The sequence below is a fragment of the Trachurus trachurus genome, assembly GCF_905171665.1.
Source record: "Trachurus trachurus genome assembly, chromosome: 11".
Taxonomy (NCBI): domain Eukaryota; kingdom Metazoa; phylum Chordata; class Actinopteri; order Carangiformes; family Carangidae; genus Trachurus; species Trachurus trachurus.
The window spans coordinates 5,558,977-5,583,576 of record NC_139904.1 but is presented as its reverse complement, the minus strand read 5'-3'; the positions used below and the strand labels follow the sequence as shown (position 1 = coordinate 5,583,576).

General features: G+C 40.4%; 1 protein-coding gene and 1 long non-coding RNA gene across 2 annotated transcripts; one reads left to right on the top strand and one right to left on the bottom strand.

Annotated features, from left to right (window-relative positions):
- The first annotated feature begins 843 nt into the window (after positions 1-843).
- necap1 (NECAP endocytosis associated 1) lies at positions 844-10,804 on the top strand. The gene is made up of 8 exons (XM_083981969.1): positions 844-953; positions 2,624-2,724; positions 4,443-4,547; positions 4,667-4,748; positions 5,067-5,175; positions 6,216-6,363; positions 6,696-6,789; positions 8,271-10,804. The coding sequence occupies exons 1-8, from the start codon at positions 859-861 to the stop codon at positions 8,323-8,325; spliced, it is 789 nt and encodes a 262-aa protein (XP_083838095.1). The 5' UTR covers positions 844-858; the 3' UTR covers positions 8,326-10,804.
- Positions 10,805-22,748: 11,944 nt separating this feature from the next.
- LOC310993570 lies at positions 22,749-24,475 on the bottom strand. The gene is made up of 2 exons (XR_014595744.1): positions 24,386-24,475; positions 22,749-23,800 (listed from the first exon to the last, which is right to left on the bottom strand). It is a non-coding gene; the product is annotated as an uncharacterized lncRNA (long non-coding RNA).
- Between the last annotated feature and the right edge of the window lie 125 nt (positions 24,476-24,600).

Genomic DNA, 24,600 nt, shown 5'->3' with positions numbered 1-24,600 from the left:
CAGATTGATGGAGCATCAGCTCAATTAAATCATTTTTTTCATCTGTCAGGTCTTTTCTTTTCTTTTTTTTTGACAACGTTATATTAAAAGTTGTCGTTTTTATATGAACAGATTAGATCATCTATGATATCTGCAAGTGGTTTTACAAATTAAACCCACTTTTTTGTTGAGATTATTTACATTTTTGAACAAAATAAATAAATACGCAGAATTACCAAATAACATCAGATGTCTGTCATCTAATTTCCTGACAGCTACTAAGGAATAACTTCATAACTGAAGAAATCTTAAAAACATGGTGATTATCAGGGCAAGTTCAGAGGCAGATAAACCATCTATAATTTCAAACTGTGTGTAATCCACGATGGACATCAAAGATAACACATGCACATGCTTAATTTAAAAACCAGTAGGCTGTGATTTTGCTTTCACATATTTAGTGATCAGGAGCACTTGCTGCTATTTGATTGACAGTAGGCTACATTTTACTTGCCCACAGAAAAAAAAAGAAGACAGATCCAATCTGGCAACACTGCCTGGAAATCAACGCCCCCTCACGATTTTTACTTCATTTATTTATTTATTTCTTGAATAAAATACCTGTTTCCTTCAACCACTCTTGTATTTTTTTTTTTTTTTTTTGAAGCTGAAAAATAAGTGGAATTTGTTTTGGCATAAAAAAAAGTAAGTAATAATATTAAGTCAGTAAAGTGGCGTTAAAATATTGTAGTAGTATGCTTGAATGGCACACACACACACACACACACACACACACACTGAGGGAGAGAGAGGGAGAGGGAGAGAACTGAATAAATGAGTCACAACCACAATTCCCACATCAATAACAGTTGAGCCAAGATGGCGGCCGAGGGAGAGTACGAGTCGATCCTGTGCGTTAAACCCGATGTCAACGTTTATCGAATCCCGCCGCGAGCTTCAAACCGCGCATACAGGTAAAGAAAAACAGCCGGAGCTGAGCTAAGTAGCTAACGGTGCCGCCGACACAGATGCTGGGGGTGAAACTGTGCTCCGTGTCGCTCGGTCCGGGGCGGGCGGGCGGGTGGCACTTCACTTTATCACCGCTGCTCTGTCAGTTGTTAGTTAACACGCTTTTTTTTTCTCTAAGTACAAAGAACCACTGTGTATGTGTGTGTAGCCTATTTGTGTGTGTTGACTAGGTTTTGTAGAGTAGTGTTGTAACGTTTTCGGCTTCGGTTGTTAAGCGACCGTTGGAGGTTCGGTGTCGCTTTGTTGTTGGTCGAGCTGTCAGAGATGTGACGTCACGTGGACATTTGTCCTCCTCGTGCCGGTCGGGTTTGCCACTGGACTGTCCCACTCGTTTGACAGACAGCTCGGATCTCCTCCGTACACACATACACACACAACACACACACTGGTGGATGAAGAATTAATTAATGGTTCTTCAGCATTGGTTTGATTTTCGCTGATATCGATCCTTTCTAAGTAAAAGTTTTTTTCTGCTGCTGCCCACCCTCTGGGTCAGTGAGTCAGTCTGTAAACAGTAATAGCTGTCTGGGTGGAATAGTAGAGAAGGAAATCACCTTAGAAATTGAGTAAAATGTTCATTAAAACTGTCATCAGTCCATCATTTATTCCCCATATATCTCTATTTTATTAATATAGAGGAAAAACCTGAATATTAATGTGTATGTGTGTGTGATGATGAGCACCTAAATCTACAACAAGCTCTGTGATGATTACTTGATTGATAATTTAGTAAATTGTCAAAGCACTTGATCAGAAACTGCTTTGGTAATCAATATATTTTTGTTCTTTGCTGTGATTTGATGCTTATGTGGCTGTGCTTATCTGAACACATCACCACAGGCTGAGGGTTTATATTACAGGCATTTGTCACAACTGAATGGCTTTTACAGATGAAACAAATAATGGAGATAATAATCTCTGGTATAAAGTGATATAATAAACGAGTAGCCTATGTATTATAATATTAGTATGAGTCAGTGGTCGCCGGTAGTTCAGGTCCTGAGGGGCCACAAGATACATTGGTGAGGTCATAATGGCTCAGTAATGATCATACTAAATCTGTTTGTATGTGATAATAAGGTAGATATTTTCATGTTTTTGACCGTTGGTTGGACATATCAAGATTTGTGATGACATAACATTGCATTTCAAAAAATTACAATTAGCTTTGTGCATTACTTCTGTTCTGCTTCATGCTTTTCTTTCATAGATTTAATTAATCAAATGATTGATTAGTTAAACCAGTACAGATAATAACTTTGATTCTTTGTTGTAGTCATCATTTAAAGAAACCTTTCAGCTCTAAAAGCTGTTAAAACTGTGAACGTTATCACTCTGTGGTTGAACTGCCCACAACTCGCATTTAGAGAACATCATTCAAAAAATAAATAGGCTATAATTTCAATTTAAAGGATCACAAACCGAAAAGAACTTTAGCATATTTCTCATTGAAGAATAAATTAAGTTTGTTTATAGTTAATTCTAATGCATATGTTTAGATAATTGCAAATTATGATTTATTATTTTACTTTATTTTACACTTTCACCACTTTTTGATATCAAACAATACATAGAAAGAAATCTGCATATGAATTGATTGAAAGTATTTGTGCAGGGCTGCTGACTGGAAGCTGGACACTCCAGACTGGTCCGGTCGAATGAGAATCACAGCCAAGGGCAAAGTGGCATTCATCAAACTGGAGGATAAAGTCTCAGGTGTGACCTTCACTCTTTATTATACTGGAACCTGCTTTTTTTTAAATAATAAACCCGACTTTCTGTAATGTGACAGTCATTGAGTCATTAATGCTGAAGTTTAACACCCATCACTGCTGCTCATCCCTCTGGTTCTCCAGACCATAAAAACTAGAATAAAGTCTTTCTATACAGCAGAAGAGGAGCAGCACACAGGCTGAATGTGTATTACCTGGCTGGTATGGCAAGCCATTTTAACATTTAAAAGATATCTGTAATTCAGTTTTGCAAAAGAACATTTCAGATATCCACAACTACGTTCTTCCTAGGAAAAATGACATAACTTTTGCCATTCATGTGTATGGGGTTTGTCATTACAGATATCTACAATTCAGTTGCAGTTATCCACTATGTGAATTACAGATAACTGATAGTAGTAATTCCAGTTTGAGATATCTATAGTTTGATTCTGACTAGTCATAATTCCAGTTCAAGATATTAAGTTTTAATTCACCTCAAGTAAAGATATCTACATGTCCCTTTTCAGAAATCTTAAATTAGGTTTTGACTAGGCGAAATGACGTTGAAGATATCTCAAACTGGAATTAGGAATAGTCGTAATTCAGTTACAGATATCCATAATTCACATAGCGGATCTCTGCAACTGAATTGTGGATATCTGTAATGACAAACCCCATACACATGAACGGCTAAAGTGACGTCATTTGTCCGAGGAAGAGTGTAGTTGCGGATATCTGAAATGTTCTTTTTGTCAAGACAAAACTGAATTACAGATATCTTGAATGAAAAATCCAACTATTCAATTAAGCAATATCACACGAGAGGGAGTGCTGTTGTACTGTTTTATACAACAGTGCTACGAGCGCATTTTAGAACAGTAATAAACTACAAGAGATTATGATTTGTTTGTTTATTTAATCATTTATTTGGCTCCGCCAACAGAAATAGTTCCGCACCTGGAAGGGAGACAAGGCTGTTGCCAGGCAACACATAAACATTTCATACTAGCTTGCTACTAGCTACAAGCTTTTCCACCAAGCTGCTTCCAGTGCTGGTTCTGGTTCTGAGCCCGTGTCTGATTAGCACCGGAGCAACAGGACCAGCGTGAAGACACAGAGACGTTATCGATACCGTATTACATTTGTTTATCATCTATGTAATCAATATAAACACAGCTGAAGCTAAGTAGCTGAGCTACGTGGCTAACAACAGCTAACGCTAATATCAAAACACATCGCCGTCAAAACGTAGTTGCCCCGCGGCGATTTTTTTCCAGCCGGGTTTAGTAGAGATTTATCTCCAATTAGACGGACCAGGTCAGGTCCAGGTTTTAATGTTCAGGTTTATAACTGTAGCAGCAGCAGAGAGATGGGGCAGCTCCTGCATGGGGAGCCTGGCTCTGACTTAGCTTTTGTCCAGCTGAACAGCGGAGTGATTATGTCCGTAAAAAGTCGCAGTGCTGTTATACTGTATATCAGCACTCATGGAACGTCTCTTGTCCAATCAAATTGCTCGGTTGGGACCGGTCGGAACTAACTGTTGTATAAAATGTAATTACGACTAGTCAGAAAGACGTTATTGGTATCTACATTGTTAATTCTGGATAGTCAAACTTAACCTTTAAATATTAAATCCGCTTGCCATAGTAGTTCACTGTTTTTTACACGCTACGCTTCACTGTCGTCACTTGTTTTTTTGTTTGTTTTTTTCTGCTGCAGGTGAGCTGTTCGCCCAGGCTCCAGTGAAGGAGTATCCCGGTGTCACTGTGGAAACCGTCAGCGACTCCAGCCGATACTTTGTCCTGCGGATACAGGATGACAACGGTGAGGATGGAGGAAAGTCAGGAAGAGGATTATGAATTAGTTTTATTGCTAGTTTCTTTTTTTTTTCCAGTTTAAAGTTGTGGATTCGGTGGTGTTTTACGCTCTTCTCCTGCCCGCAGGTCGCAGCGCCTTCATCGGGGTCGGCTTCGGGGACCGAGGGGACGCCTTTGATTTTAACGTGTCCCTCCAGGACCATTTCAAGTGAGCAGTTTTTTTTTATGGTGAAACTCTTCTCTGCCTCCAAAACCATCAGATCGTGTCCAGACTCTCTGACTGAGCCGTGTTTTTTTTTTTTTCCTCTGAGATCCATTTCCATACAAACATTTGTTCATCCGTGACCATCTGCAGCTCAACCCTGCAGTCTGCGCCAGAGCAGCACTGTTGTTTCAAGAGCGAGCTTGCTAATAAGCTGTGTGCTGTAGTTGTCCTAAAAAAAACTGCTGAGGAGGTGCGTTTTTTTTTATTTCTGTATCGGCTGCTGATGTGTGTGTGTGTGTGTGTGTGTGTGTTTCCCTGCAGGTGGGTGAAACAGGAGAATGAACTCAGTAAAAACGCTCACCTCGGAGATGCAGGGCCTAAACTGGACCTGGGCTTCAAGGAGGGACAGACCATCACACTCAACATCGGGGTGAGAAGAAACCAGTTTGTCAAACATCACAACATGCAGCTCTTTCCCCTTACAGTATTTCTCATAATGTTTTTTAAATAAAGTGAATCAGCTGAGGGGTGTAAAAACCAGACTAATGGATTAGTCTGAAAGATTAGTTGCAATAAATCATGAACGGCCCATTATTGTAGAAAGCCTTTTAAAGGGATAGTTCCAACATTTTGGGAAATTGGCCCATTGCCATAATCCCTATAGTTTTATCAGTATAGGTTCGTTACCTTTAATTGTCGGTGCAAGCTATTTTTAGAACGGCGGAGCAGAGCCGCAAGCTGCTCAGATTTCTTGGTTTCCCTCATAAAACTCATCAAATACACAATCCAACAACTCCAAAACGCTCTGGTGGACAAGTTGTGACCTGCACATTCACCACGCTATGAGATAATAACAGAACGTTACGAGACAGAGTTGTTTTAGAGGGAAATGCAGAGACTACTTGATGAAAAACTGGCCCGACGGGAACGTGCATCAGTGGTTTTGCATGAATTTCCCTCTAAAACAACTCTGTCTGGTAACGTTGTGTTATTACCTCATAGCGTGGTGAATGTGCAGGTCACAACTTGTCCACCAGAGCGTTGTGGAGTTGTTGGATTGTGTATTTGATGAGTTTGATGAGGGAAACCAAGAAATCCCATGAGCGGCCGTAGCGTAGCTCTGAGCAGCTCACGGCTCTGCTCCACCGTTCTAAAAATAGCTTGCACCGACAATTAAAGGTAACGAACCTACTGCTATGACTATAGGGCAATGGGCCAATTTGCCAAAAATGTTGAACTGTCCCTTTAAAAATAAACGTCATGCTGAATGGAATTTAGGTGCCACTGGACATCCACAATAATGCTGTCTAGTTATATAAACATGAATAAGACTATAACTATCATTTTAAAACTATACAGGTTTATTGTGTTAGTTGCAAATTGTTTAAACCCAAATATTACAAATATAAACACACTTTTTGAAATAATAATAAATCTGATGTATTCATTTTTTCTTTTCTTCATCTCCAGCAAGGTAAAAAGAGGGATAAGCCCCGCCCACAGAGCTCAGGTGGATTTGGACTCCTCCCACCACCACCTGGAGGCAAGATAGCCCCGCCCCCTTCCTCAGGCTCATCCAATCACAACATAGTTCCTCAGACAGGCGGCACGGCAACAGGTAGAAAGTCCTACAGTACACACACCTGTAAAATGTAACTCAACATCTGTGCATCAGTATTAAGAGAATTAAATGTGAAGAAACGTTTTATTCATTTTGTTTATATTGTAAATTGTTGCAACTCGTGTCTATTCTTTAGTTTTACCTTGAGCAGCTTTAACCTACAGAAACGACCTATTTTCTTCGTCACTGTGTTAATTAGAGGCTGTTAAATGAGTCTTTGAGCTCCAGGCTGCAGAAAGTCAGCTAAATGTGTCAGTCTGTGAGCTACTTTCATTGAGCCCTGTGATTCTTCCTCTCTGTGTGTGTTTGTGTGTTTGTGTGTCACTCAGGCTGCCTGCTGGAGCTGGACAGCAGTAACTCCAACACAGTGGTTCAGCCAAACCCTAGTTCAGATCTTTGGGGAGACTTCTCCGCTCCCGCAAGGTGAGACGTTTCATCTTCTGTATCATGTTCTCTGTGCGGCCAGACGTTTGTGTGGACAGACAAATATCACACACACCGTGGTGAGACGTTGCATCAGGGGGTTTAGGAGTCTGGCTGCAGGAATTTAATCTCATTCACCCACAGGCGACTTTGGTGTGAGCTCCAGTGTAGCTGTGAGGTGATGAGGTCTGGCTCACACATGGTTAGATATCATCCCAAATTGTGCTGGGTCAAGCTGAGGTCAGATCTTAGTTTCTTTAAAATCCAATCACATGATCAAAATGAAAATAAATATATAAAAATGAATAGATTTAAAATGGTAATTAACTCTGTAAAGGAGTGTGGAAACAGTTGCACATAAACTTTTGGCCATATAATCTAAGCGTACCTGCTAATTTTGATTAAAGCAGAAGTAAGTGATATATTTGTGTTAATATAAGTCTTAAATAGTTATATCTTCCGACAGCAATCACTTACATAGAGTGTTTGGACCGAAACACGGGTCTGTCAGTCCCTCTGCTCTGAGCCGAGGAGAAAACATTTCTCGTATCCTACAGTTTTTATCCAATGAGGAGAGAGAACGGCATGCAGGGCTGTGTGTGCAGCCAAGGGACGCCGTGAATGCGGTGACGTAGGGACGAGGACTGTTATGGTGCGTTCAAGGCAGCCCGTAACTCGTGTTTTTCCGACCTGTGAAGTTGTACCAGTTCGATCTGGTACGAGTTCACGGGTCAGAAGTTACGAGTGGCCGTTATAGTGACTTTCACAGGTAAAACAGGTCGGAAGAACACGAGTGGGTTGCCTGAAAAGCTACAAAGTCGTAAGTTGTGACTTGAAGCTGTAATTTACGGTTTCAAAAGCCTGCCTGGAACGCAGCATTAGCCAAAACGACCGGATCGCTTACTTCTGCTTTAATGTATTTTAGGGTTGTCAAAAATATCGATCCATAAAAAAGTATTGATACTAAAATAAAATGTTGTATCCGGATACGATACTCATTTGCAAAAGTATCGATACTTGATCTTACTTGAAATTACTTGAAAATTTTAGTATTGTGACAACCCTAATGTATTTATACTATACATCATTTTCCACCAGCAGGGCTTAGATTTAGATATTAAAATTGCACATGTTATGTGATTTTTGTTTTTTGTACAATTGTTATAGTATATATTGGTTACCGGTATGTTTTTTTTCTTCTTAATAAATTATGGTTGGAATAAACAGGTGACATTTATATTAATGTATCCAATAAATAATAAATAGTTTTACCCCCTTCAGCTAGTTAGCTGCTTATAAATGATTCTGTCTGTTCATAAACACTGTCATTTTGCCATCAGACCATTGTGTCTTTAGTCATTAGTAAACTGCCTGACAGTAAAGTGTTTGTAATTTGGAGTAAATAAGATGCACATAACTGATATAATCTCATCAGAACATGCAGATAAAACGACTAACGCCAGCTTTCTGTGTGTTTCCAGCTCCGTTCCTCCTCCGTCTCGACCACAGAACTCCGGCAACTGGATCCAGTTCTGAGTCGCCGTCCCCGTTCCCGTCGCTTGTGAATGTGATTTCCACCTCACCTGCATCCGTGTCCGTAGCTTCCTGTGCATCACACCGAGCGTAACTCCCACTCCCTGATCCCAGAGCAGAGGCCGTGAAAAACACCGCAGAGCTGTAGAAACAACAACACAAAGAGTCATAGTTCCTTCACATATTCCTGACAGGAAATGAATCGTTCATGTGTTAAAGCCATTATTATTATTATCGTTATTATTACTATTATTATTGATATATGAGCCATTTCCAATGATACCCAAGGGCTATGTGTGAATAGCAGGTGTTCCTCTGTTGTGTGTCTGCTGCGCCTCGCCACTAGATGGCTCTCTGAGCAGAGCTTCAGCTTTTCATCTGTAATGTTTTCTGTCACAGCAGCAGCAGCAGCAGCAGCGGCGCCCCCCGCAGGCTCTGCTCAGCACTGCACCTCCTGAATAGACGCCAGTGCTTTCTGCATCCTACTGTGAATCAAGTGCAAGGAATCAATGTAGGCCGCTTTGACAGTTTACAATTGGCACTTATTATTTTTTATTTATTTATTTTTTCTGACTACATAATCAGTATAAATTCAATTTTAGACACATTACACCGCTTTACCTCATTTGCAAGAGTTTTTCCACAAAAAAAACAAAAAAAAACCAACAACAAAATTGAACATGGGATTAAAAGTCATTTCCATCCTCACACTGTGACTTGTGGAGCGTCCTCAGGCCGGAGGAAACAATCTGAATTACTGTATTTAAAATAGCTGCTGTACAAGTGGACTTAAAGATAATATTCCCAAATCTTCCTATTATTAGATTTTTCTTTATTGGATATGAAAATAAATTCTTCCACATGTTTTATCGCCATAGAACCAATTGTACAGTATTGAAGTGTGTGTTTCTAGAACAGACGAGCTCACTTAAAAGTGGGCTGACAAAATGTGTTCATAGGAATATTACATTAACATTCCTCCCTGGCATATTAAAAAAAAAATATATATGAATTTCTGTTTACAGTGTAAAACCATATTCTCGTGCTAATGATCAGCAGGTTTATTTTGCTGTGAAATCAGTGGCCAATTCCATACATGCATTATTTACTTTGATGCTTTATAAAAGAACAGAATGAGATATTAAGAATTAATTATGACATATCCTTCTGCTGAATTTGACGACTTAATAATTACATAGTGGCCTTCTTCTTCGCACCCAATCAGCCAATCAGCTCGCCCAGAGCAGGAGTGTAGGACTCCTGATTACAAAGTCCTATTTTTGCCTTGAAAACCAGTCACATTCCTTGAAGCCCATTAGTGAGATCGTTGGAGGGAAGCTCTGACGCGGGCGGGTCAAATCTTATAGCTTCACTTCCTGCTGCATTAAATGATAAAAAAAAAAAAAAAAAAAACACCAAATCACCCAGATTTAACATTAAATGTTAAAGTTGTGTCGCTGCACCTCCCAAACATCCCTCCACACACCACCGGCTTTATGTTTAAAAAAAAAAAAAAAGGATTTGTCATGTCATCGTAATGTGATGTTTACAGACAGAAGTGCACATGCATCCAATTTAACTGCTTTTTTTCCTCCATGTTTGTGGATTAATGATCATGATCATGTGGCAAAAATGTTTCTGGAGGTCAAACTGTACCGTGTGTGTTTATGGAAATGAGGATGAATGATGATTACTAGACAATGCAGGAATTACAGATGTAAAACAGCTGCAGAAGCTGTTCAACACAACAATATGGAAGATTTGGATTTTGAAGGAGCAGTTCAACATTTTGGGAAACTTTGACACCACTCTCATGTCTGAGCTAGCGGCTGTTAGCCTAGCTTAGCACAAAGAGTGGAAACGATTAGCCTAAAGCCTAAAGCACCTCTAAATCTCTCTAATGAATATATCCTGGTTTTGTTTCCTCATATTTCCCCAAAACTTGATCTTCTCTTTTCTTTTATTGTATAATTAAGTGATATAACTCAATTATGTGAAGTAAAAACAAACACTTATACTGTATTTCCCAGAAACCATGTGCACTGTTAGAGATTCGAACACATCGGTCTCAGGACTGAAGGCGGGAAAAACAAAAGCTGAAGATTGTTATATTATCTGATGAATGTCTTAACGGCAGCAAATGATTTGTCCGTGTTTATCTGAGGCTTCGGTTGATTGTGACTTTACTGGAAAAAAAAAAAACCTGTCTTTGACTGTGAATTAATTTTATTTGCAAAGATTTTTGTCTTTTTTAAAGGTTTTGCTGAGATCAGATCACATGAACTGTATTTAATTGGCATTAAGAGATATAGGGATGAATGATATGATATTGTTGATATGTGTGTTGTGTTTACATTGCTCATGTTGCTAGCTAAAAAAAATACATACAGTATATATATTAAAAAAATGTCTCCCATTTCTCACTCATTCCACTCTGGCTGTGAAATCACTGGACTAACACTTTTGATTTATGACCAATTTAATGAGAAAGAGGCAATAAATCCTTTTCAAGGACGTGAGGTTATTGTGTCATTATTACTGTAATGTAAACACTTTTGCTGGGATTGTGCAACAAACGTGTCCTGACTCCCAAGAGCTGATTAAGGCTAATGCGACTCCCATTCTCCAACAGTAAGTTGCAAAATCGGTTGTGCAGATGTTGTAGCATGATGATGAAGAGTGAGTTTTATTATTCTTGTTGATATCTGAAGGTCAAGAACAAGATGACTCATGAAATGTGAGATAAGTGGTAGGTGCAGACCAGCAGTCGTCTTTCATGTCTGTCCAAACATACAGTATAAAAAATATCATTTATCCTCACTTCTTTTGTCGGTGGTTTCAGGGAACAGCTCGTATACTTCCCTGTGAGTTGAGGTTTGTTCAAGAGCATCATCCCCATAGTATGATGGGAAACAATGAAACCCACAACCCACTTTCAATGACAAGCCTCCATAACAATGAGGTCAGAAGAACTACGGTGGCCCTGAGGACTCACTCAACACACACAGCAACTTAGAAAAACACATGCAAATCAGGAACATGCTACAAATTCAAAACATTTTCATCAATTTAATAACATTTGTGGTGCAAAAACTCATACTGACGCTGGCAGGGACACAAAAAAAGTGACGGACCCGGCTAAAGATCTAAGGAGGCTATCACACCGACCTTGATTTGAACCAAATTTACAGCTGTGAAAGCCCCCATGGTCCGGACCAAAGACCTGAAGTTTGGTCTGACTAAAAGAGGTGGTCTCGGTCCAGACTTTCGTAGCTTTGACGGGAAGTTGTGGTGGTTAGCCTACATGCTATGTCGTCTTCTCCTTTCCTGCTGGCGACAATAAAGCCTCCGAATCTGAACTAGGCTCCATATTGGGCTTGGTGTTGATGTGACTGGGAGAAGGCAGCATCAATATGTCATAAAAAGTTATTTGGTGCACTTGCATTAACGCAGAATGAAACAAAAACCGACTGGATAAAACGTAGAAAACCATGAACCTTGTTTCAAATCTTCAGGTGTGAAAACGGCCAAAGGCTAAGCTAACAATACATCGCATTACCGTTGTAATAAACGGAAAGAAAAAACCACTAACAGGGCGCCATCCTCAGAATTTCTAAGGTCAAGAAATATACTGTAAGCTAGGTCCGACCCTTTTTTGTGTCCTCAAAAACACTTCCTATGTGTTAAAGCAGATATCAGTGGAATGTTTTTGTTAATATAAGTCCTAAATAGTCCTATTTTCCGTCAGCAATCACTTACATGAAGTATTTCAGCCTAAACACGAGTCTCTCCGTCACTCTGCTCTGCTGTAACCCGAGGAGAAAATTTTCCTTGTGGGATACAAGTGTTATCCAATGAGGAGAGAGAACGGCATGAAGGGCTGTGTGTGCAGCCAAGGGATGCGCGTGAATGTGGTGACGTAGCACGAGGACCAATTGATGCCTGACAAGGGCGGGGGCTGCTAACTCATGGTGCGTTCAAAGAAACTCGTACTTTGTGTTTTTCCTTCCTGTGAAGTAGGGCTGCCCCCGACCAAAGATTTTGTTGGTCGACCAGTAGTCGTCACTTATGGCGATTAGTCGACTAATCGACCCCCCACCTTGAGGGGGGAAAAAAAATTAAAAAATTTTTTTTTTTTTTTTTTTTTTTTAATAATTTTTTTTTTTTTTGTGCCCGCGGTCAGATTGAGAATTAATTAATTAATGCTCGTGACTCCGGCCGTGTTGGGTCCGAGATTCAACAACAAGCCGGTCGTGTTTCACCGTTATTACCGGCAGAATGCCCGTTTATCACCAATAAACACAGTAGATGAGGAGGGTAAAAAGTTACTGAGCTCAGGCTGTGTGACGGGGGTGCGGGGGTGGGGATCCGCGGCGTGGAGCGGTGCGGGCATAGTATGTCTATGGTGTGGGCATAGACATATGTCTATGGGTGTGGGCATAGACTGTCTATGGGTGCGGGTCTCTGACTGCAGCGGGGACTATCATGGATCCGCTCCGTGACACTGAGACTGACCGCCGGTGAGCGCTGTGGGACGGGACCGGGGCTCAGACAGCACCGCTAAGGTTGAAAACAGCGGTGATACGAGAGAGACCGTGCCTTGTAAAAAAAAAAAAAAAAAAAAAAGTGTCAAGTAACGACTTCCTGTATCTGGCCCTTCAAAATAAAAGCCCCATAACCTTTCCTATAGGGTGAAGTCAGGTAAAATGGGCCACTTTTTGGTAAACGATTAATAAGACCATCAAAAACGCTATGCATGAAATCCATTGATATTTTTAAAAATCGACATAGGTCTCTTAAATGTTTCTGTGTGAAAAAAAAATTAAAAAGTATAATTATTTTGGAATTATGAGAGTTAAAGTATCGGGATATTCCCTCTCGAGGTACGATGAAGGTTCAGGTAAAATGGGCCAGCCGTTCAGTTAAATTGGGCCAAGAGAGAACAACACAGTAATTTTAGCAGAAATCATTTAAATTTTAATAATTAATTAACACTACTACTAAACTACAACACTAAACTTAACATTAACAGTGAATACATAAGAGGTTGAAGACATTTTTTAATCTTAAAATGCATTTTAAAATTACATGATCATGTTGTTGCTATGCTCTTTGTTAACTGACTATGTTATAGGCTCTTTTACTGTGTGTGTATGTGTGTGTGTGGCATTATAGATGCCATTTTTTCCCCCACAGTGCTAATGGCACCATGTGGCACTGACCAACCTTGGATATATATCTAACTTTGAACATGTTTTGCACCCTCAATTTCTGTGTAACTTCAGTGTAAGACTGTGTTTTGTATGTGGCCCATTTTAGCTGAAATGCATGGCTCAATTTACCATGATGCATTAAGGTAAATTGAGCCACCCACAAAAAATGCATTTAAATTAAAAATAAGTAAGCTTAGCAAGAATTTTGCATTCTATCCAATGGGGGGAATCACAATGTGTATTATAAATCACATTTTTTATTGTAGATCTGTTTTTTTACGGAGTTATCAACCTTATCAGTTTCAAGTGAAATTTGTTTGCCAGGCCACTTTTCGCACACTTCTCCTCAGCAGGCTGGATATAAAGCATTGTCCCACCAACAACAGCAACCAGAGACCACTCAAATCAATTGTTTTTTGTCAAGTACAGTTGTAGCAACAATTTGAAATCATTTACAGCCATTGCCTGTTAAAACTTAAAAAGCTAGGAGGCTCAAACCTTAACTGGCTCATTTTACCTGATGGCCCAATTTACCTGATGTCACCCTACAGTTCAGTCATTGAAGTTGGCTTAATTTTGACAAGACACGGCTCCAAATGTTTTTTTTTTTTCCTGCGACCAATCGACCAATGAAATTGTGGTCGGCTAATGATTTTTTGGTCGACCAGTGCTTGGTCGACTATTTGGGGGCAGCCCTACTGTGAAGTCATACCAGTTCGATCTGGTACGAGTTCACGGGTCGGAAGTTACGAGTGGCCGTTATAGGGAACTTTCACAGACAACAGGATGGTAAAAACACGAGCTACGGGTTACCTGGAACGCTACCAAGTCGTAGTTGTGACTTGAAGCTGTAACTTACGGTTTCAAAAGCCTGCCTTGAACGCAGCATTAGCCGAAACGGCCGTGAAGCTGATATCTGCTTTAAGTTATATTGTTATTTTCTGAGTTTGTTGCCAGATTGACATGATGATGAGCTCTGTGCAAATACGTAAACACTTTGTTAAACTATAAACTGTTTTCTTGTCTGTAACATCTATTGCACGTCTGCCTGTCCTGGGTGAGGGATCCCTCCTCTGTTGCTCACCCTGAGGTTTCTCCGATTTTTCCCTGTTAAAAGGGTTTTCCAGGGAGTTTTTCCTCAGTGGATGTGAGGGTCTAAGGACAGAGGATGTTGTTGTGATGACATGTAAAGATGTAATGAGAGATGCCATCTTCCTCCGATACAGACTCTGCAAGGAGCCACTTAAGAGAAGACGGAGTCCAAGTTGTAAACAGAGGTGAGAAATATTCAGGACGTGACCGCGCTGAGTCGTAACTTGTAGCTGTGCTGACAGTGAGAAAGACAGAGCGACGGACAGCTGGACGGACGCAGCCGCAGCCGGCCTCCTCTGACCTTCATCAGGAACACGATTCATCTTCCTCTGATTCTTCCTCTCTTCACCTCTGAGGCCGTTTTAGCTCTAACGCTAACTAGCACTAAACATGTCAGATCACTGATCACAGGTCTGAACTCGATCTGTATGTTTGTGTGGAGAAGATGCACGACTCTGCAATGTGGTCGGGATTATAGGCCTAATGTGTATGAGTCGTGTGGGTTCTTTTTATGTGTGCACTGTAGAAGTGATCTCTGCTATATGTGACTTTAAGTGTGTATAAATCCTCTTCGATCTAGGTCACCGTAACACACACCGAGCAGAGCATCTCATCAAAACACCGCCACACGTGACATTTTGATGGATCCGTCTGGATCTGTGCCTCGGCCATCGTCCTGGATCATCGCTTTAATGAGGGGTCGGATTTAAAGGTTCAAACTGGGACTGAAATACAAACTGTTCAATCCTCTGATCACTATTTTTGTCTGTAACCTGAAAGTTTAAAGGGATAGTTCACCCAAAATTCAAATTTCACTCATTTTCTACTCACCCTCATGTCGACAGGGGGGGTCCAGGCAGCAGTGCATGTCCTTATGATGGTGGCGAATGGGGCTCACTTTTCTTCGTGCAAAAAGACCAAAAAACATCCAAATACCTCTACCTCCATAGTGCTCGTCTGTAATCTCCCTCTTGTATTGAAGCCCCAACATGAGAAATTGTTCCGAAAAAAATTAAATAAGTCTATATTTTAAGCTTGTTTGTAGCGGAAGCTCCCAGTGTCTCAGTGCACGACAACAATTTCTCATGTCGGGGCTTCAATACAAGAGGGACATTACAGACGATGGAGGTATTTGGATGTTTTTTGGTGTATCTTTTTGGACGAAGAAAAGTGAGCCCTGTTTGCCACCGTCATATGGCAATGCAGTGCTGTGCGGACCCCCCATGTAACTCCAAAAAGGCACAGATGGCTCTGAAACTTCTCCCAACCCTTAGTCGACATGGAGGTGAGTAGAAAATGAGTGAAATTTGAATTTTGGGTGAACTATCCCTTTAAATTGATCCTAACTGACTTCTCTTTGGACTAAATGTTAACTCTATGTCTGCTAACATGCTCACATCAACGATAATAACAACAATGCTTATCATCTTTAGCATGTTGAACCTCTTAACCAAGCATGTTAGCGTGTAAATATTTGCTGGTGGCGCTACAGGAAACACCACAGGGGTCACAGAGGTCGTTATAGGATTTAATCCTCTGGGCACCATCAATGCATATGAACTTTCTACACCAAATATACATGGACAGATCAATTCTTTAAAACATCGTTCTTCATATCTATATATTTTTCTCAACTTGTGATTGACAAAAACGGAGACAGACGGACTTGGTGGTCAGCACGCTCCCGGACGACTTAGGTCACCAGCTCTAATCTTAGCGAAGCCTCATACATCATCACGTCGTAAACTAAGCAGACGAGTAAATTTTTGATTTGGCTCGATGCTGCCATGAGAAGAATTCAGAGTCGGTGCCCAGAGACGGTGTCGGAGTCTGAAAAACATCATGTCCCCCCATTACAGGAGATCCGTTTACCCGGCTCCTTCACATCCACGTGTGCACGAGATTCTGCAGAACTGCAGCATTAGCAGAGATCTCAGAGTTCAATCGAGTGCTGAGCAAACTGGTGGTTTTTTTTTTTCTAAGAACAGCAGCAGCAGCAGCGAGGTTCTAGAAATGAAAACATAGGATGATTGGTCGTTCACCTGTCGTGCAGAAAGAAACTGGGTCAGTGATCGTCGATGTTTCTCACGTGGGCTCAGTCAGGTCACGGTGCTCCGACCAGGAGGAGACACAGTTAATCCACCATCATGAACCATATAACATACAAAACCTCAACAATGAGTCCTGTTTCTTACAATTTAGAGCTGGGCTTTGAAGTTTGGGTAAGATAAGACTACAATAAAAAAAAAAAGTCTATCTACAGCACAACACAGACTAAGTAAATAACATACACAACGTAAAGGGACAACGAGGAGTTTCAGAAAGCAAAATGTTCTCACACTACATTTCCCATGAGCCTCCGTGCGCATGGTGAAATTCTTGGACCGGCGCAAGACGGACAAAAGCGAAAACATTTGCCAAGAATGTTTTCATTCATCAAGAATGAAAGTCAGTGGTTCGAAGACGATCAGATACCGTCGTAGTTCCGACCATAAACGACGATTCGGCTGCGTTATTCCCATGACCTGCCGGGCAGCGTCCGAACCGAAAGTAGGAAATGCTGGGCGAGTCGACCACTAAATAATAATAACAAAATAACGATAAAGACAAAACTATATATTTATCAAAAATGGACCCATTAACAAGTGGTAACGTAGATTCATCCACATTACAGTAATATGAGACTTTTTTTTATAACCAAATACAAACTCCTCATTGTCCCTTTAAACAAGTCTGGGACTTAAACATGAAAAGTACTAAATGATAAATAATATTATTAAAGATTTGGTTCAAATCCAGCATCGGGCAGCCCTTTCCTGCATGTCATTCCCCCTCTCTGCCTCCCTATTTCCTGTCTCTCTCTTGACTCTGCTATCAATTAAAGGCCATAAAAAGCCCCAAAAATATACTTACAGTAAAAAAAGAAAAGATAGTAGGTTGCAAGTTAGCATACAAATAGTATAGTATGATGGTGTGTGTGAAAGTGTTACTTCATCCAAAGTTGTTGTTGTATCCTCAGTAATGAATGAAAACAATGTGGAAAATGTCATGAAGATATTTATCTATTGATTTGTGATCCTGCTGACCTAACCTGCTAACCCTTTTCCACCTCATATATTTGATATTTTAATTTTGTTTTTGTCATCCATTCACCTGGACCGAAGTAAAACTGATGAGACTTTGATGGCTAAAGGTCAGTAGGTCAAAGGTCAAGGTCACAGAGAACTCACAAAACATGATTTTGGCTCTTGTGAATATAAAAACTCAAGAACTTCTCAAGACGATCCCTCCAAAATTTGTACAAATGTCGAGTTGTGACTTGAAAAACACTTTTTAGTCACTACTCAAGACTTCACAGAGCAATTATGATACAAGTATACACATATAAACAATAAAACTTGGGAGGTGAGGTGGTGATGAGGTGGATCTAGTCTTTATTTGTTTATTGTGACATTTTTATTTTTGTGTTAGCTATTTAAGAACTGAACAATGTCGAAGCAGCATTTTCAGAAAAGTGTTAAGATGCTGTGATTTATTCGCTATTCACGATGTGTCCTCTTGTCAACTTCTAGTCTTTCTTTCTCTCACTTTCTCACACACACTTAAACTAGACAAACACACTCTCACACACACACACACACACACACACACACACACACACACACACTGTTACACAACTCTGGCATAGTTACGACACATAGCGCTAATGCAACATATCAGGTGAAATGTCAGCTGAGGAATGCGGATCAGAATAGTTTGCAGGGCACCGGTCACTGTCACCTCCTCCCCCTCCTCTCCTCTCCTCTCCTCTCCTCTCCCTCCCCCTCCTCTTCCTCCCCTCAGTCCGACAGACTCACACCCTCTCTCAGTGTGATACAATATAATCAAACTGTTGCGCACAAGCTCTTTATAATTCATGGGTTTTGGCTGACGCGGCGCTTTGAGAGAGAACCTGGAGATGTTGGTGGTCGACTCCTCTCGGGTCTCTGATCTCTTTATTCAAACCCTCTGTCTGTCTGACAAGGCGCCGGAGGCTGAGGGTGATTTAGGTGCTGTTAGGATAACCAGAGGGGTCAAAGGTCAAAGATTAGAGCCACTCAGTCACTCTCACTTTGAAACCTGAATCCTAAAGAGGCGGCGCATGTGTGTGTGTGTGTGTGTGTGTGTGTGTGCTGTCACGTCTGGATGTCAGCTCTCTGAATATCTCTAAATATTAATCAATATTTTGATTCAAATCCATTTTTTTAAAGGGATAGTTCACCCAAAATTCAAATTGCACTCATTATCTATTCACCCTCATGTCGACTAAGGGCTGGGAGAAGTTTCAGAGTCCTCCGTGGCTACTCTGAGTTACAGGGGGTCTCGGCGTAGCAGTGCATGTCCATATAACGGTTGCAAATGGATACCAACTGTCTTGGTAACAAAAAGACACACCAAAAAAACATCCAAATACCTCCATGCTGCTCATATCTCGCGAGATTTGGACGGACCAGGAAGAGGAGCTTCTGCTACAAAACAAGCTTGAAATATAGACTTATTTAATTTTTTTCGGAACAATTTCGCATTTCAGGGCTTCAATACAAGACGGACATTACATACGAGCAGCATGGAGGTATTTGGATGTTTTTTGGTGTGTCTTTTTGTTACGAAGACAGTTGGTATCCATTTGCAACTGTTATATGGACATGCACTGCTACGCCGAGACCCCCTGTAACTCAGAGAAGCCACGGAGGACTCTGAAACTTCTCCCAGCCCTTAGTCGACATGAGGGTGAGTAGATACAGTAATGAGTGCAATTTGAATTTTGGGTGAACTATCCCTTTAAATATACAAACTCTACTGTGCATACATGTGTGAAAACCTTGTATCTCCATTCAGGATTTGTTTTTCAGCTTTACAACCGTGAATGTCCGAGTTTATCCAACTGATGCGGAAAATGTTTCACACGGAAACTGATACGTGACTAAAAATGGTTTTACAAGGCTTCATTGAGTAAAACATGATCTGTATCTGTACGTATGGAGCGTGTAGGTGATATATGCAGACTGCAGAGTCGTCACCGAGGCCTTAGAGGGGAGAGGGGGGTCTGTGGGGGTCTGGATCTGGTCCGAGGCTTCATCTTTCCTCAGCGCTGCCTTTACTATTTAAACCCAGCGTGATGCCTTTGATGGCAGCTCTCCTTTTATAGTCCGTCTTCAGCGCGGCCGGGATAAATCATGTGGTCAAAACGATTCAGCGTTTCTCACATCAGAAAAACCACTTCTTCTTCTTCTTCATGACTGTTTTTGAACATGCATCTCATACTCCCACTGTGGTGCACACCAGAGGTCTGGACCAGCTAAATTAAAGAGTAATGTAGTGCTACCCCATATAAAAATCTGAAAATCTGCTGGGACACACAAACTTTAAAATCTCAACTCAAGTATTTCCCTGAAAATGTAGCCTACTCCTACTCAAAAGTTACAAAATAAATCAATAAATACTCCAGTTATGATTTCTTTGAGCTGTTATGTGTCTTATAAATGGCTAACAAGCTACCAAATGTCACGCTAAAAAATCTACTCACCTGTTCTCCTTCACAGTCTCCATGTCTTTCTACTAAACTACTAAAACTATTACTAACTTTTGTAGAGGAAACACAAAATGCAAAATGCAGTTTTTGGTTTAGACGTTATTGAAAGCGTGCAACTGTGGTCTAGTTTGTTTATAGTCTGTAGCCAATAGCATTATCATTTTACTTTCCTTGATTGCGATTAAAGGGATAGTTCAACATTTTGGCAAATTGGCCCATTGCCATAATCCCTATAGTCATAGCAGTAGGTTTGTTACCTTTAATTGTCGGTGCAAGCTATTTTTAGAAATACACAATCCAACAACTCCAAAACGCAAAAGTTATGACCTGCACATTCACCACGCTATGAGATAATAACAGAACGTTACCAGACAGAGTTGTTTTAGAGGCAAATTCATGCAAAACTGCTGATGCGCATTTCCGTCAGGGGCAGTTTTTCAGCAAGCAGTCTCTGCATTTACCTCTAAAACAACTCTGTCTGGTAACGTTCTGTTATTATCTCATAGTGTGGTGAATGTGCAGGTCACAACTTGTCCACCAGAGCGTTTTGGAGCTGTTGGATTGTATTATTGTTATTTGATAAGTTTCCACTGTTCTAAAAACAGCTTGCACCGACAATTAAAGGTAACAAACCTACTCCTAAAACTATAGGGATTATGGCAATGGGCCAATTTGCCAAAATGTTGAACTATTCCTTTAAAAAATAGTGAATATCATCCTGCAGAACAAAGTGTGTCAGTGCATCTGTTCATTTAAAATCACAGTGCTTTTTTCTCGAGGGAACCAGATTAGCAGGTTAGCATTCAAATAAACATCGTACCTGCAGGTGATTGGACGGTGGTAATGAGCCACAATGAGGTGAAAATCACAGCGCATTAAAAACTAATTTCAATTCAAACTGTTTTCAAACACCAAATAACTTTTATAGCTCCAGGTTGCACCGGTTCCCTGAGGTTCCTCTGGCAGATGTTGCCACGGTGCAGTGCACCACATCTGCAGCACAGCCGTTTGCTGCAGCAGCTTCACTTCTCTTTTCTATGGAACTTCGTGCAGATGTTTCACACGTTTTTGCTTTGAATCGGACAATTTCTGCCAGTTCTGGGGAAAATTAACGGGAAATGAAGAGGAAGCACAAGTTCAGTCTTTCACGTATATGACTCTTTATCTCACGGTGACGTACGTACGTGTGGATTCTTATAGCTACATCCTCAGCTGATTTATCCTGCTGCAGTTTCTCTGTTGTTGTTTTCACCTCGGCTTGTTATTTACGCCTCCTCTTAGTTTTTATTAGACTGGGCAGTGGTTCAGGATTCTGCTCGCCCTTCCCTCCCCTCTCTCTGACGTCAGCCCCCCGGCCTGTCAAACTCACTAAACGTTGTGGACTTTCCCTTTTCCATAGAAAATTTCCCTTTTCCATAGAAAAAAAGGCAGAGATCAAAAGTTTTCTGGCAAACAAAGCGTACAGTAGCCAGGGAACATTCCCGGCCTGGGTAAAAACAAAGACCAGAAATGCATGGGAAAGTTAATGAGTTGACAGGAATGTGGTTTGAAATGTGGGAATGCTGGTGTTGGTAAATCCTAAATGTGCAGATAATAAACCTGTTTACCCTCTGAGAGCTGAGATGTTTGCAGTCGGCTAATTAACCTTGCTCAGCTGAAATCCCTGCTATGTGTGCTGCAGCTGATTGTGTTTGCATGTGAAAATGTGCTCAATGTGTGACTTGGCCGGACTCTCTGTGGTTATGGAGGGGTCGGCCAGTCGGTCCGTCGGTCCGTCGGCCGGTCGGAGCCCTGGGTCCGCGGCACATAGGCTACGCGGTGCTGAAAGATCGTAGTGTCAAATTTACGACACAGATCTATTTTTGTCAACATCTGGGGAAGCTCTCCAGACGGTCGTGTACGTGTGTGTGTGTGTGTGTGTGTGTGTGGTCATCAGTGTATGTGATCTATCTGCATTGGTGTATAATCTTACAAGGGTTTTATTGGGGTACAAGTGCAGCAGGGCATGTTTTCTAAGGTCAGCACACGGTTTAAAAAATCAATGCAATAGCTGATCAATTCAAACTCATCAAATACACAATTCAACAACTCCAAAATGTTCTCGTGGACAAGTTGTGACCTGCACATTCACCACGCTATGAGATAATAACAGAACGTTACCAGACAGAGTTGTTTTTGAAGTAAATTCATGCAAAACCGTGCCCGTCGGGAGCAGTTTTTCAGCAATTCTCTGAATTTACCTCTAAAACAACTCCGTCTGGTAATGTTCCGTTATTAACTCATAGCGTGTTGAATGTGCAGGTCACAACTTCTCCACAAGAACATTTTGGAGCTGTTGGATTGTGTATTTGATGAGCAGAACCAAGATATTTCATTAGCCTCCGTAGCGTAGCTCTTAACAGCTCGTGGCTCTGCTCCGCCGTTCTAAAAATAGCTTGCACCGCCAATTAACGGTAACAAACCTACTCCTAAAACTATAGGGATTGTGGCAATGGGCAATATGGCAATTAGCTGATCAATTACCAAAAAACATTAATGAAAAGGGAGCATTTTACAAAAAGAGCCATTTTATTGTGGTTATAAAGTGCACACATCTGTAAATAAACACAATTTTTACATCACACACTTACATTGTAACTATTTTATACATCAAATCATAATTTAACACATTACATTTTGATTTGACATTTAAGAAACATTCAAAAAATACAAAATAACACTTGCTTTTCTCCAGTTATGTACAAAGTGCTGCAGTGAGAGCTTATAATGCTATAATGTGCTACAGTAAGTGCTAATGCTAAAATACAAAACATCATCAGCTAGAAGTTGCTAACTGCTAACTATAAAACAGTGCAACACAAGTGCTGTTGAAAGATCTGTAACTGATGTTTAGTCTTTAGTTTTCTGGATAAAAACCTGTTGTTTGCTCCACTAAAAGACATTTTCTATCTGGAGGTTTAGATACAGTTCAGGGCCGACGATGACGTTACTACACATTCAGACGTCTGGAGCTAAATATAGACGCAGCGTGTTAAAGAGGTGTCTTTTCAAGGACATGATACCGTTACAACATTGAACACAAGTCACCTCCAGAAATGCAGCTGTTGCATAATTTCTTCCAAAGCTGATACAAGATACAGAACTTTGCCATGGTCAATAATTCTGATTGATTAAAAATATATATATATATAAAAATTGATTTCGGACCAAAAAAGCAAATTAGAGCCCATCTGAATCTGCTGTGAGCTTCCCGCATGTTCTTAAAATTAAAACCAGATTTCCCATAAACCCTGTTGTTTCCCTTTAAACAAAGGGGATTTTTCCAAAGTTGTTTTGGTCATGGTTGAAGGGTTAAACATGCGGGAAGAGTTTTTTCCTCTTGTCATTTTTGGCTAATGTTTAGAAATGGCCACTGACTGTGTGAGGTAAACGTCTCCACCAACAGATGTAAAGATACTAGATGCATTTGCTTCATAATTTCAGTGTCGGCTACAAGCAGCAACATGAGACAATGTTTGTCTTTGTTTCACAGAGAGGTAGGTTGTGTCCGAAATCACTCACTCATTCCCTACTCCCTATATAGTGAATTCAATATAGTGGACTATATAGTGCAGTGGTTCCCAACCTTTTTCTTAAGGGACCCATATTTTTACCCCCCGATGTAAAATAAAATAAAATAAGGAACATCATAACTTCTTTTACATGAAATACTTTCTTATATTTCAGTAATTTAATAACAGCATGGAACAAACAATCAGGAGAACATGTGTATGATTACAACATATTTCTTCAGAACTTGTACTTTTAAAAACATAATTGTGTTTTTAAAAGTACAAGTTCTGAAGAATATGTTGTAATTTTACACAGGTTTTTTCTCATTGTTCCATGCTGTTTTTCAAATTCATTGTGACTGATATTGCCCTGCTGTATATTATGTATTTAATGTTTTAAAACTGTTGATATTCAATCATCTATTGATATAGGCCTATCATTTATTTGTTTATCTATTTAAATACACAAATAAATGTGGCCCTTGAATTTAGTTGATTTTTTTGTCACATGAATTAAATGCTTAGCCTACTCATTTATTTAACATTTATTTTAATTACATAAAAATTATTAAACCCCTTAACATCAAGAGGGCTTCGCGACCCCCCCTGGATCTTTGGCGCCCCTTGGGAACCACTGATATAGTGGACTCACTGGTCAAATAAAAAAACACTTTCGGACACTACTCCGCCGCACAGTTAATGACGTATTATGTCGCGTAAGTAAAACGTTCCGACCGCGATCGTAGCGGCCGGCGTAGGTACCATAGATACAACCATGGTAACGGCCGGTGTAGCATAGACCTACGAGTGTACCAATCAAAACCACATAGTTTGAAACAACGTTCAAAAC